The sequence below is a fragment of the Corvus brachyrhynchos genome, unplaced genomic scaffold, assembly GCF_000691975.1.
Source record: "Corvus brachyrhynchos isolate BGI_N302 unplaced genomic scaffold, ASM69197v1 scaffold221, whole genome shotgun sequence".
Classification (NCBI taxonomy): Eukaryota; Metazoa; Chordata; class Aves; order Passeriformes; family Corvidae; genus Corvus; species Corvus brachyrhynchos.
In genome coordinates, this window is record NW_008236622.1 from 783,090 (window position 1) to 796,947 (window position 13,858).

The 13,858-nt window shown below is 37.3% G+C and overlaps 1 protein-coding gene across 23 annotated transcripts in view; it reads left to right on the top strand.

The window, feature by feature from the left end:
* Positions 1–13,858, top strand: part of DLG1 (discs large MAGUK scaffold protein 1) — a 149,279-nt gene that overhangs the window by 74,656 nt on the left and 60,765 nt on the right. For 14 of the 23 annotated variants that reach the window (XR_001859418.1, XR_001859417.1, XM_017726441.1 and 11 more), the window contains one exon: positions 13,483–13,575. The exons of the other annotated variants lie outside the window; for them this stretch is intronic. Coding sequence is in view for 11 of the 14 variants with exons in the window: in XM_017726438.1 (XP_017581927.1) it covers positions 13,483–13,575 (93 nt within the window). In the remaining 3 variants the exon portion in view is untranslated. The remainder of the gene's footprint in view (positions 1–13,482; positions 13,576–13,858) is intronic. 23 annotated transcript variants of the gene reach the window in all.

The window sequence follows — 13,858 nt, forward strand, 5'->3', positions numbered from 1 at the left end:
AAAATTAATGGGTGTATGTCTAATTCCCACTTGCCAATCTGTCAGTTTTTACTGCTCGTAAGACTCTCGACCTGTTGGGCCTTTGCTCTCATCCAGTATGGCAACATTTGTGGGTTGTGTGGAGTTCTCTTTCTTCCAGTGTAGAGGGACATGAACTATCAGAATAATTTATCCCTGTCTGTAGTGCACTGTGGTTGGTTGTTTTTGTTGTTGTGTTTTGGTTTTTTAATACATTACACTAGGAAAAAACCAAAGAACCAGAATAAATGTCTAGAGGATGTTTGGAAGCTTGGCAATAGCACAAGTTAAATGCAGGGAATAGAATCTCAGTTTCTGGCCTTTGTGTCGCTCAGCAATGATGATCACCTGACCTAGAAATCTCCAAGTCTCCCAAGGAAACACAATCTGATAGATTCATCCCCTGAGTGATGTGTCAGTCATGAGATGATCAGAGTGGCAGGAATTAATCTTGAAATGTATCTGGAAAGGACTAGTGATTAGATTAATAGTCTCAGAGAATGTGATTAATGATACAAGTAACAGGTGAATTCCCAGCTGCTGCCCTAAGGCATGTCTGAATTAGAAAGATTCTTGTGTTTTACTTGCTATACCATCTCCTAAGCACAGTAGATACAATGCTGCCCATCTGGGAACCATAGAATCTTTTTGTGGTCTGATGAAGTTGGGAAATGGCAGGAGTGCTGGCAGGTTGGGTTTTTTCTGGTGTTAATTTTTCCACCGTACATTACTGCTGTCACTTAAATTCAAGTAATGCAGGAGTTGAAAAGCGTAATTGACAGTTGCTAATTTGGGTTTGAGCCTCAGAAACCAGCACAAAAAGATACATTTTGTTTTCTGGTTCTTGAAATTTAAAGCAATTAAGTAGTTATCTGTTTATAGCATTATCACTTGTTTTTACATATCTGTTAGTCTACTCCCTTCTTTCATAGTTTTCAGTGTTAATTTTTAACTTGTTTCACCCTATTTCTTCACCTGCTCATTTTTACCTTTGTTGCAGTGCTCAATTTTTGTCAACTTTCGTTCTTCAACTTCAGCAACCATAATCAGATGAAGCAGAATGTCCTGTAAAATACAATTTTCTACTTGCTTTTTTGCTCATTGGAAAAGAAGAACTGCCAAAGAAAACTATTGGGATGTCTGTCACACTGGTGCCCCAGTTTCAGCAGCAGCCAGAGCAGAGGGTTAGGGTAGAGTATAATCCCAGGCCAAAGAGCTGTGATACTTCCTGTGAAGCTTTCAGAGATTTCTGCCTATTCCAGTAGAGGGATTCCAAGAGCTGGAGATGACTTGTGTGTTTAATAATGCTGAGTCCATGAGTTTTCATTAACTTGGCCAGTATTCTTTTAGTGGCAAGGATTCAACAGTCAAAGAGCTGCTTTTGCTTGTTTGTAGCCTAACGAGGGGGAGGAGAGTTGGGGTTATGGGACCTGTTCTTCTGCATTATGTTCAAAGTTTTTTTAAACGCAAGACAGTGTTGGAAACAGAATTCAGGGTATTTTTTTAAGGAAATAGCCTTTTCTTGGATGGAAGAGTCAGATTTGTCTTTTCTGTTCTATTGTTGACTCTATTTTATTTTAGTTCATTACTCTACAGAGGCAGACAGGGACTAGGCCAGCTTAGAGCAGTCTGGGAAAGGAGCAGCTTGGACACTGGACACTGGTTCCAAAGTGGAACCTCACTTGTCAAAGTCAGTCTGAAACTCAGAACTTCATTCATGGCCTCACCAGTGTTATAACAGTGTGGCTAAAGGCTGGTATCTTCTTCTTCTGAGGACAGAAAAAAGTGAGTGCTTTTTCAGTAATTGTGGTAGGTAGGTAAATAAATGCCAGCCATAACCTCACTTCTTTTTTTCTTTAAACTGTTTAAAGATTTAATTAATGTCTCTTAGCTTCTCAATGTTTTAGGACTTGAAACATTAGTAGAAATATGTTGTGCAGTGTTGTTGGTTAGAGATTATAAAAAGGAAACTGCAGAATTTTCCTTAAATAGCTGAGACTCTTGAGGGTCTGATTAATCCTGTTTTGCTTTTCCTGAATCATAAATTCAGAAATCAAAGCCCTTGTCTTAGTCCTTTCTACAGACTTTTTTTGTAGTGAAGAATTTGAAATTTCAAACGTATTATAGATTAGGCACTTTAATTGCCTTTACCAAATGGAAATAGGCAGAAATGATTGTGTAAGCTAGTATCCTGTCACAATTAGACCAAAACTTAATGGAAGTGAAGTTATAACTCCAGAAAAGCTTACATTGTTTCATATATTTTATAACAGTCTGAGAAACTTAAGCTGCTACTTGTACTATATATTGTTACCCAGGTTTTTTCAGGTCAGTATAGTTAATATTCCTTTTATCCAGTGTAAATAAGGCAAGGAAGTGCCACACAAAATGGATGTTTTGGTCTGTTTGATATCAGCGCAAAATGCTGAGTTTGTCATCCCAGCTTGCAGCGTCTCTGTGGTGTAAGAATGAATGAAATCAGCTGAGGTACCGAGCTGGTAGATGTGGGTAGCAATATAAAGCCTTCAGGACCGTAGTGAAAGTAGCAGTGTATGTTTGTGAAGAATTCAGCTTGTGTCAAGATAAAATGCTACTGCCACTGATATGAATGAAGCCTTTTGTAAATGAAGGAGTGGCTTTAGTATAACACTAATTTAAGCATAAATCAAGTAGTTAATTTTCCTTTTTTTCCTGACATTTATGTCCTGAAAGCTAATGGATTTTAATTAATGGGTTTTTATAGATTACTTTCCTGGTGTGGTTTTCTGTTTGCTGTTCACTAGTGTGAGGTAAATGATGTTCTGCTCATGTTTAGTGTTCTATGGCAAATTTATTTATTTTATAAAAATATTTTTCAACAGAGAATAGATTGTTCATAGATTAATACAGTTGTCAGTAAAATAATAAATACTTCCCTTAAAATGGGAAGCTCTAGCTCAGATTCTCTGACTTGCTTCAGATCACTTCATTACTCCTTGTTTTGAGACTGTCCTTTAAGTACTTCGAGGGCAGTGGGGTGCTATAAGTGAACCTGAATGTTTCTTACTCTAATTGTACTTTAGGTAAGATGAAGTTCACATGCAAAGTTTTCATATGTTGTGAATAATGGTTCTTGTAGATACACTCAATTAAAAAAAATCCCAACAAAAAAAACTGTTACAGAAGAGTAGTGAGATAGTTTCGACAATTAATTGCCACGTTTCTAGTATTGAGCGAGTTCCCTTTTCAGTATGACAGCTAGATAGGACTTCTTTGATATTTAAATGAATTATAAATAACAGAATGGGCGTTCTGTCTAGGTTTACTCATTTTCTGAATAATTTAGAAATTATTGCAAATTATATGTTCTGAGAAACATGTAAACAGTACCTAACCTTTAATGTTGTATTTTGATTTAATAATGTTCCTAGGAGTGAACAGTTTATCACATCTCAGTTTCCTAGCACAGCATACCCTTTCTACTGTGAATATCAAAAATATTGACACCCAAGAGCTGCCATTATTTTTCTGTAATAAAGTCTTAGAATATGTTTTTTTCTTTTTCTGGGCTCTTTCTGATGCTAAAACCCTGCTTGGGCTTCTTTGTGGATGCATTAGCATTATAATGAAAGCTATTATTCTTAAGACTGATGTTTCTTTAAAGGAGCTTTCTAGGCGTTGCTTTAAGTTGCAAATTAAATGCATTAAATTCATACTCAGTAGTACTTATGAACTTAATGAGGAGCCTTGTAATTCTGTTTTGAGCTTAGAGTGTTGAGTTGCTTGGTGAATACGGATGACTAACCTGCTGCAAAGAGTTCAGTACTGGACATTTGCTTGGTATTTAAAAAACAGAAGCCACAAATTAGTTTTATTAAAACTTCTATTAACTTTCTGTGTGGATCTGGAATATGACTGAGATTAAACTCAGTTCCTGAGAGATGTGACAGGACAAATTAATTTGAGCTAAGTAAGTCTTTCTGAATACCTCACATAAGAAGTGGACAGTAAGGAAAGTCTTCAAGAGTCCAGTTTTAGGTCTTAACAGAGAGAGAACAGATTTCATTCTGTTGAGGCTGTTGTTTGTATTTGCATGAGATTCTTAGCACCTGGAAATTTTACTCATCGAACAACCATAAGATACTGTGTGGTAGCATTGATGATAATTTTGTAGGTCCAGGTTCCCCATTTCTGCTCTGTGGTGTTCATTTATCTCATACACAAAACTCTAGTTTTGCTACAGCCTACCTCAGCAATAAGAGTCTCTGTCGCTGCCTTCACTGCTTTACTTTGGCTTGGGTAACTGTGGTGCAAATTGTTCCTCACTAGGCTGTTTATGTAGATAAAGATTGCAATAAGGAATTGAAACAGTAAATAAATTTCTTATTTGTCTTCAAATCAGTTCAGGTCATTCTCACCATCTGTAATTTTACTGAAATTCTGCTGTCTTTGTTTTTACCCTTCAAAGCTATTTATTTATATTTTAAGTTCAGAGTTTTAAGTTCATTTGAGTTCATTGTAAAATGCTGTGGGGTTTGAGGAGGAAACTAGGTTAGAGAATCAATTTGTTGACTGAGTTTAAAAAAAACAAAACGAACCAACACAAAATCAAGCAACCAGATAACCCCAACCAGATAACCCCTACAAGATTTAGAATATCTTGCATGCTAATGGTGTGTCTTTAAAATAGAGTGCTCACAGAGGTAAAATTTTCAATAGCCGTGGTTCACTCTGAAAAAGGTGAGATCTAAAGTAAAGTCACAGGCACTCAGATTAGTCCTTTTAATCCACAGGCCCTGTCTGGGTATGTCTTTTCCTTTCTGGGATCCAGAAAAACTTTGATATCTTTGTTACAGAACTTACCTGAACTGATGTTACAGCTCCAAGATGAACTTGCCTGTCCTCAAATTCTCATTGTTAAACCATTGTGTACTAACTCATCCCTCTTCATGTAGGCAGACCCGGAGGTCTGGCTTCAAACTCAGCTTCTTTGTTGCTGGGCTTTCTGTCCAAACTCTCTTTGGAGAAACCTGGATATCATCCAGGTGGAGACCCAGGGGTTTTTATTCCTTCATCCTTGGGACACCATGATAATCAGTCTTTGCTCTATCATGGCAAGGTACAAGAGGAGCCCTTGAAAGGGGTAGGAGAGTTGGAAACACAAATCAGAAACCCAAAGTTATCTTTGCATCAGTGCAGAATGTTAGGAAGGCTTAATTGTAACCACCTACGGGTTGAGGCCATTCTGGTTAAGCTTATAATTTACCCTGGTCAGGTAATAGTGAGTTGTTCTTGTATTAACGGTATTGTCTTATTTGTGGGTTCTGCTTCCCGTTCAGTGTATTCAGCATATTTTGCTCTCTAGACTGGCTTACCAGTGTTGACAGGACTCCTGCCTGGCCTGAGCTAGGGCTTGTGTCTGTGCAGCTCTCAAAATTCAGATACATACAGCATATTAACCTGATTGTGTTACATACTGGTTTGACGTATGAATGTTGTTTGAAATTTCAATACAATACTTCACTTGCAACATGATTACTTATGTTCAGATAGTTCTACATGTTTTTAGCTCTTGCGAAACTTGGTAATTTTTGATTTGGTTTCTTTGAAACTCAGTTGGGGCTTTAGGGCTTGTGTTATGTTTTGTTTTCAGATGCTCCTGAAAGCTAAATTTTGTTTAAAGTAGTGCAGAAATATACTCAGGAAAAATATGCATGTCTTCAAATTTATGGCTTAGCAATACAAGTCACTAACATCATGGTGCTAAGGACCTGCCAAAGCCACAGGCTGGCACTGACTTAGAGAGGAATAGGACAGAGATGGTGCATGAGTTTAGTGCTGGCCGTGTGCTCAGAGTTAGATCCTCTGGGCAACATACATGGATAGCATGGATTAGGAATGAGGATGAGTGGCAGTTGTGCTTTATTCTTATCACTGTCAGACTCCATGAAACAGCCTATAAATCCCTGAAGGTATTTTTAGATGAGTATTGACTTTTGTGATTTTGAGGAAGATGGATGCAAAGTTCCTAAAATAGCGCACACACTAGTGACATGTCCTGTGGCATTCTAGGATGTAGTTCAGAGAAAAGACACAAAACTACACTGCCAGGCCTTAAACTATATATCTCTAGAAAGAATCTATGCCTTTTAAATTCAGCTTTGTCAGTGGATATTGGATCAAAATTGTTTCTTACCACTTTTAAAGTTTTGTGCACTACTTTCAAGAAGAGATGATGAATATGGACTTGTTTTCGTCGGTCAAGTCATATTAACAGAAGTTGCTGATTTTGTAGTATCTGCTCGAAGGCAATGGGAAGGGCAAAGTACAAAATTATTTTTGGAGTATTCTTCCAGCTATTAGAATTGCTTTTTGAAGTAATGAAAGTTGGTCATCAAAGCTTTAAAAAAGACCTTTGCAGTAGACATCGTTGGTTAAATATTAGTACTATTTTCCCTTTTAACGAGTATTGTTGTTATTCAGCTGTTGAGTGGGTGGTAGAGAATGTGGAAAGAAAATGATTCTTGAAGAAAAACTACTTATAGAAGATTACTGGTACTTTAACAGATTGCTGCAAAGTGTGCACTGTATATTTGATGCAGTAATTTAAAAGAATAAAATATTGATGAATCAGCTTTGTGTTAGCAACAAATTGTTCAGAGTTGGTATTTAATATGAAAGCACAACCTGATCCTGAACCCCCTCTGGTTATGAAAAATCACTTAGCACTTGATATTAGAGCAGAGCAGCTCATGCTAGTAATTAAAGTAGTCTGCAGAGAACATTTGCTTTCTGCAGTCAAAAGATGATCTGCCAGACCTGTGCAGCTTCAGTTACACAACTGCATTTTTTCCTTTGGGTTGTGCATATGTCCCACTCCTTTGCCAGAGTTTTTTATTCTACCAGTGTGACTCTAAGGCAGGCTCTGCCTTATCTCACATGTGAATATAATTGGGCAGACTGATCTCTATGCCTCTCAAATATCTGATTAATCTCTTTTAATAACATTCTTCTTGTCTTCTCTTCCTTTTCTTGTTGTTTTGTTTTGTTATGTTTTTATTTTGTTTATACTATGATTGTTCTATATAAGCATTACTCTGCTTTGATTATGTGTACTCATTTTCTATACTTGCATAACATGAAATTTCAATGCAGCCTGAGCTTTTTCACTGGAGATTGTCGTGGCACACTATGCAGCCCTGCATGGGGTTAGGTATTTTGCCTGTACCTCTTGTTCCTTGACTGTGTTTAATGATTGGACTGTTGCTTTTGGAACTACAATTGCCTTCGAGTTTTTGTTTTCTTTTAATTATTGATACCTTACTGATATCACCTCAGGGACCAAAGGCATGACTGCCAGAAAACAAAATCACGCTATTAGCAGTTTTGTGCTGCATCATGTTCATTCTTCTGCCACTGAAGTCAAAATGTCTGAAAGCACACTGGAGATATGTGAATTCCTTTGTCTCATCTTTTGCATGGTGTCTTCCCCTTTCCTGTTTGGAGGAGAATATAGGAAGCAGACAGCTGAGTTTCCAAGAATGTAATATCCAGCCTCTCATCCCCTTGCCCTCAATTTTTTTACTTAGCACTCTTAAAAGCTAATTTATTTTTGTTTTAATCAACACACTACTTGGTCTATGTGTTTTCAGCAAAGTTGATGCCTCCAGGAATAAAATGTTCCTTTTGAATCTGGAACATCATGTATTTTAGAATTTATTATGTATGCAAGAGAAAAGCTTTATACCCTTAGCCCTTTTGCTTCTTCTTTTCTACATTTTAGTAATTAGACAATGTCATGCTGGGTACTGATATGCAAGTAAAATGGGTGGTATAAATGCATCCTGCTAAACCTCAAGCGATCTTGAATGTCTCTGGAAAAGAAATGTTTGTGGTCTACAAAAGCTGCCATTTAGCACAGTTGCCAAAGAGGATACTGATATAGGGGCTTCAACACAAGACAGCCTCCATCCAAGTAATCCCTGCAGGCTGGAGAATGTGCCTTAGAAGCTGCTCAGTATTAATGTGGACGTTTCTCAAAGGAGAAAAAGTTGTGATGTGCTGGTTTCGAACTATTTACCTTCATGCACATTCACAACGTGCTTATCATCATCTCTGCCTTTGCCCTTGAGTGTTAAAATCTAGAGGTTCTTGGGCTCTCTGGAACAGAAGAACCTGGGTGCACCTGCCCACATGTATTAGTGGGACCCAGTCCTCCAGCTCCCAAATGCTTCACAGGTCAAAGACATCCCTGCCATGTACCTGCTCAAGTCTGAGAATGTTGGTATGGCCAACACGTTTCTGGTTTCCTGTCACTGGCCAGAAACATTTCTGTCTCTGCATTATGAATATTGCATTAATGATATGTTCTGCAGCTCTTGATTACATCCATTCTGGACAGAAGATGAGACATGGCAGCTCTTGGTGATTAGAGGAGCATCTGTCAGTACCTATTTATCTCTTAATATTCATGCTATAAATAACTGGAAATGTTTGTACTTAGGTCTGTATGTTTATTCCTTTATTCTGTGTGTAAAAATTCTGCTGACTCATAATTTAAATACTCACATTTGCTGTAGGAAGGTGTAATGTGAGACAGAGAATAACCACGTTTTAATGCTGTGAACTGATGAAATCTCTCCATGTTATCTAAATACAGTACAGCTGACCTAATCAAGTTGTGTTTCCTATGGGGCTGGTGTCCTTCATTCTCATCATATCCAGCACCAGATATTCACATCCACAGCATATTCCTAGAACAGACCCACTGGGCAAGAGGCAGATGGTGCACGCTGTGCAAATGCTGGTTGTGTGTCCCTGCTGAGAAGACACTGGCCACTGATTCGAGCCCACTTCTTTCCTCTGTAAGGCTGGGAATATGGGTGTCTGTATTTAGCTGTCCATTTTCATATAGATGCTGGGAAATGACCTTTGACCCTTACCTTTTTTTAGAATTTAAAATAGGCTGGTAAAGTTAAATACTCAACAACGTCTTTAAATCAAGCTAGTTCCTCTTTTTGTATTTTTGGGGGGGAATGGGGGAAGGACTCATTTTGGAGCTTTTTTTGTTTTGAATATTGGAATAAAAATGTAATATAGAGATCATGCATCCTTGGCATTAAAAATTGAATTAATAATAAAACACTCATGTTCATTTAAATGCCTTAAATTTTTAAAAAATATTTTATTTTAAACAGTGTGTGCCTTAAAGTTGTGGTTTCATGGTGCTGCTGTATTTCATGGGAATGCAACGCTTAAAATTATTAACACAACGTAATTCTTCTTAGTATGGTATTAACAAATTTATTTTCTTTGAAATTTTAATGTTGAAATCTTGTACAATGTATCTGCTCATTCGCAATTCATATACTTTCCATCGTGAACTTCTTGTAAATTCATTAATTTTCTGCCCCCGTGAAGCATTCAGAAAAGCAGAAGAATTAAAAAATTTTCTAGATGTAAACCTTGAAGAAATTTTGAGGTGGTAGAATGGAGAAAAATTAAGGGATAGTAGGAGCTTATGGGAGAAATAACCTTTTGTAGCTTCTTTATAATAGTCAGATGACTTTTGCCCTCTATTCAATAATTTGTGCATTGCATTGATTATTTATGCCCAGCAAATTGACTGTTGTGTGGTGGTTCAATGGTGCTCTTTAAATAGAGTGAGAGAACACACAACATGCAGACCTAGCTAATGTAGAGCATGTAGGGTTTCTTCCTATGACCATAACCTAGAAAACATATTTTTAACTTCCTCAGGAAGAAATATTTTCATTTATTTTTCTTCCATAGTTTGGTTGGGTGGTTTTGGTTTGGTGGGTTTTTTTGGTTGCGGTTTTTTTTTTGTTTGGTTTTTTTTCCAAAAAGTACTATTAGTGTTGCGACTTTGATGACTACTCATGGTGGTGAAATGGGAACGCTCAAGCGCTCTGATTTAACGAGGAACCCAAGAATGGAAATACGTCAAAATCCTCATATGCAGCCAAAGCAGCTGCTCCGGCACCCACAGTGGGCACCGAGCACTCGGGCACCTTTCAGTTCCTCCACGCTGCCAGTGTCTGCCAAACACAGAGGGAAATTTGTAAACCTACGTGACAGTGTAAAAAAGAGCCCTACAAAAAGCACAGCAAAAGTAAAAGCTGCTAGTGGTTGGGTGTCTGATGGCTCGTGCTCTAATTGCTCTTTAGGAAAGGTAGGTGTTGCACTACGTGTTTAGAGATGTGCATTTTGGATGAAAACTGTAGGAAATGTGTTGCATTTTTTTTCTTTCTGTAGTTTTATCCCTGCTGTTTCTAATGACTTCCTTACTTAATTTTCCTTTGTATTTTATGGCTAGAAATCAAAGTAGCAATTATTGAAATCAGATTAGCAAAGGAATAAATGCTCTTATGTTTTCCAATGAAGGTCGCTGTGCTGTATACAACATGGGGGTTTACAGTAATTTCTTCAAACGAGGAAAGTTTGGTTTGCTTGATTTTTGTTCTCCAAAGTGCATCTTTCCATAGTTTCCTAAGAACAGTGTTGTAGAATTTGCTGGCTTAGTCGGTCTCCTTGAGGATGTGTATGGTGCTCTGATTTAGTTACAGATTAGCTGGTATTTTCTCACAGATGGACTTACTGTGTGTGGGTTAAACATGAGAAAATGGGTGAAATTACTTTTCACAACATCTGGATGTAGTGTTAGATTTGGAGGCACTCAGTTGATCACTTAAAGGCATTGTTATCGTAGCTGTTGTAAACATACCACTTAAATGATTTTTTAATATAAATTTTAAAGTCCATCTTTAAATAAAGATTTACCACTTTGATAAATATAAAGTAACTTTTTTTTTATACTGTTGTAACAGAATGACTTTTCATTGTAGGTGTTAGCACATTTATTTTGGCTGGCAGATCTGTTCAAGTGAGTTATAGTTCAAGTTGTGCATTCCTACATGTAATAATGTATCATAATTGTGCACTGCAGTTCAAACATATTCAAAAGAAGGTTTTAATTGACCTGCTACTTTCTTTCTATTTTATATTGGTTTGCGTCTGTTTAAACCATGATCATCAAATGCTTTAGTCGGACATTTTTATTGAAAGTTATTTTGAGAGTAAGCTTTTATGTGTCAGAATAGTTCAGTGTATGTTTGGAGAATTCCTAAAAATTACAAATGCTTCTTGAAAATTCCTGGAAAGTAGAGCATTGAGATGATACTCTGGGAGCTTATTCAGGTGCTGTCACAGGTACCTGTATTGTATAATTATTTGCAGACTGATTGTGTATTTTAATAAAATCAAATCAGTATTCTTCTGTTATAAGGAAGTTCCAGGTCTTCTTTATCTAATGAGTGAAAATCTTTTAATTTCTTGTATTGTCCTTCCTTGTGATAGACACAGTGCCTGCATCAGTTTAATGTATTCTATGAAACATTTAACTGAAGACAGTCTTGCCTTCATTTGGATTTGCATATCCTTTGAAAGTGGTTGCCAGTGTTGCTGCCTCTTTCCTCATCCACATGGTAGTGGAGAAGGCTCTACAGGAACACTGCCAGGATGCTTGGAGGAGCAGTGGATCCTAAACCAACAGCACAAAGGGAAAATACAAAGACAGCATGAATAACTTATGAGGCTGGACCCTGGAAGAATTAAAAGTCATGAACAAAGTCAGTTTTAAAATAATAAGGATAAAATTTGGAACTGGTTGAGAGGATTTTTGAAGCACTTTGGGATGAGAAACCCATAGAGAGGAGAGAGTTAGGAATTGGGGAAAGAAAGGAAGCAGGAAAATAAAGCTGACATTTGGTGCAAAGAGAGGGGTGCAGGTCGTTTGGCCCATAAGGAAATCCATTGCAACAATGGTAATTTTTTTATCTGGTCGAAGGTCAAGGAAGTAAATGGTCAGGATCTCAGAACAACTTCCATTTGACCTTTCGTATTGCAGGAGTGTAACTGTGAAGCCAATGCTTAGCTTTTCAGCCTTAATGTTGTGTTGTATTTTGGTATGTAGTATGTGTATATCTGAAATTTTGGTTAATAGGATTTTTAGTGTGTACCTACATGGAAAGCCACTTACTTTGGAACAAGGCAGACTTGAAGGGGTGGCTTATTTTTTGCATGTGTAGGGCTGTGTGATTGCTTGAGCTGTTTACTTTGATCTGTCCTCTAAAGGCTGTGGTGTTCTTTCAGTAGCCACATGTTTATTGCACTGAGCATTTCCTGCATCCTTTGCAAAAGCTATATTAATATTTTTCTAGACCAATTTAGATTCTCCCCTACCTTCATCTTTGAAACACTTGAAATGTTGTGCTTTAGTCCATAGATGTAAGAGTGCTTTAATTAGGTTTGCCTCTCAAGATATCAAATATATTTTGTTCTTGCATCTTTCAGTAATTGCAATGTGTTTCACCAGCTTTCATTTTGGGTGGATTGACTTTGAGCTTAAACAACCCTGTAGAAATACCATCTGTACATTTATTATGTGTTGCTGTTCTTGGACTGCTACAGGTTTCTTCATTATTTGCTATTGCTCTTTAATTTGGTGGCTGCTGTTGATGTATGCTGCTTTGTATTTTAAAATACCTCAAACTTTTAAAACGTGTTTCATACTGTTATGTTCTGGGGGTTTTGTTCACTTTCAGGATCTAGTATTTTCTTTTGTCATTATGCTCATTATTTTTAAAGATCACAAGAACATCTTGGAACAACTAAATTGCAAGAACTTTGATCTGCTGTTCAGCTTGTAATTTTGATGATAGTTGCCAGCAGTTTATGTTGCTGACAGCATGTTGACAACCAGTATGTGAACATCTCAAAAATATTTGAGTCAACGTTTTGCTCAAAATGCTGTTTGGAATCTTATTTCCTAGCAGCTTAAGTGTCAGTAGGTTTCCTGGTTATTATTTTAATGAAGATTCCTAAGACCAAAATTCTCCTAGTCTGCAGATGTTTGGTAAACCTGTGTGAAGATCTTTGAGAGGTAAATTGGATCTGTTTTAGGACCTTCCACCCATTTGACTAAAAGGTTTTCTTTGATTTTTGCGAAGTTTAGAAACCTTAAGGTACTTCTGATTTTTCCTTATCAAAGAGGATTATTAACTTTACTGAGTGCTATTAACTTCAGCCTATGTTCCCTGCTTTTGCACTCTGTTGTACATTGGTGAAGGGATTCTGTTGTGAAACCAGCCCACAAAAAGCCTGAGTCTGTTCATTGATCTGGGCAGGTTTTTTGTCAGACCCCAAAGTCTCAGTGCTGCAGGAGTGAGTGCCCTGGTGTGAATAATCCACCTGGACACGTCCAGCTTCTTTGGGTTCCTTGCCATCAGTGCAGTGCTGGGGATGTGCTGCCATGTACAGTGTGGGTCAAGGGAACTGTCTGAGTTGTAGAGTCTCCAAATCCATGTGCTAGTTCATTGTTGTTTAAGCTGTTAAATTTGAATTTTGTTTGTTTTAAACTGTTTTTCTAGTTTTCATTATTTTTGACATTTTGTTGGTGATTTTTAGCCCACAGAAGCTGTTCCTTCCTCTTCTCCCATTGTCCCTGTGATCCCTGTCCCACCAGTCCCTGCTGAGACGATCCCATCCACCATACCACAGGTTTTTATTCCGTTTTGTTTTGTTCTGTTAAATTTGTTCAACTTTTATTTATTTTGTTGCTTTGTTGAAATATGCCTTTTGCTACTCCACACTCAGGTTGGAGGCGAGCTGTTAAATACACTAGAATTTCACCCTAACTTTTGTTCATTTTATGACAGCTTTTAGTCCATTTAAATATTTATATTTTCATATGGAAGTAATTAGTAAGTTGTGAAAGAACTAAAGAAAAAAACACCCAAAAGAATGGAAAGAGGCAATAGGATATTTTGTGTTCACATAACAA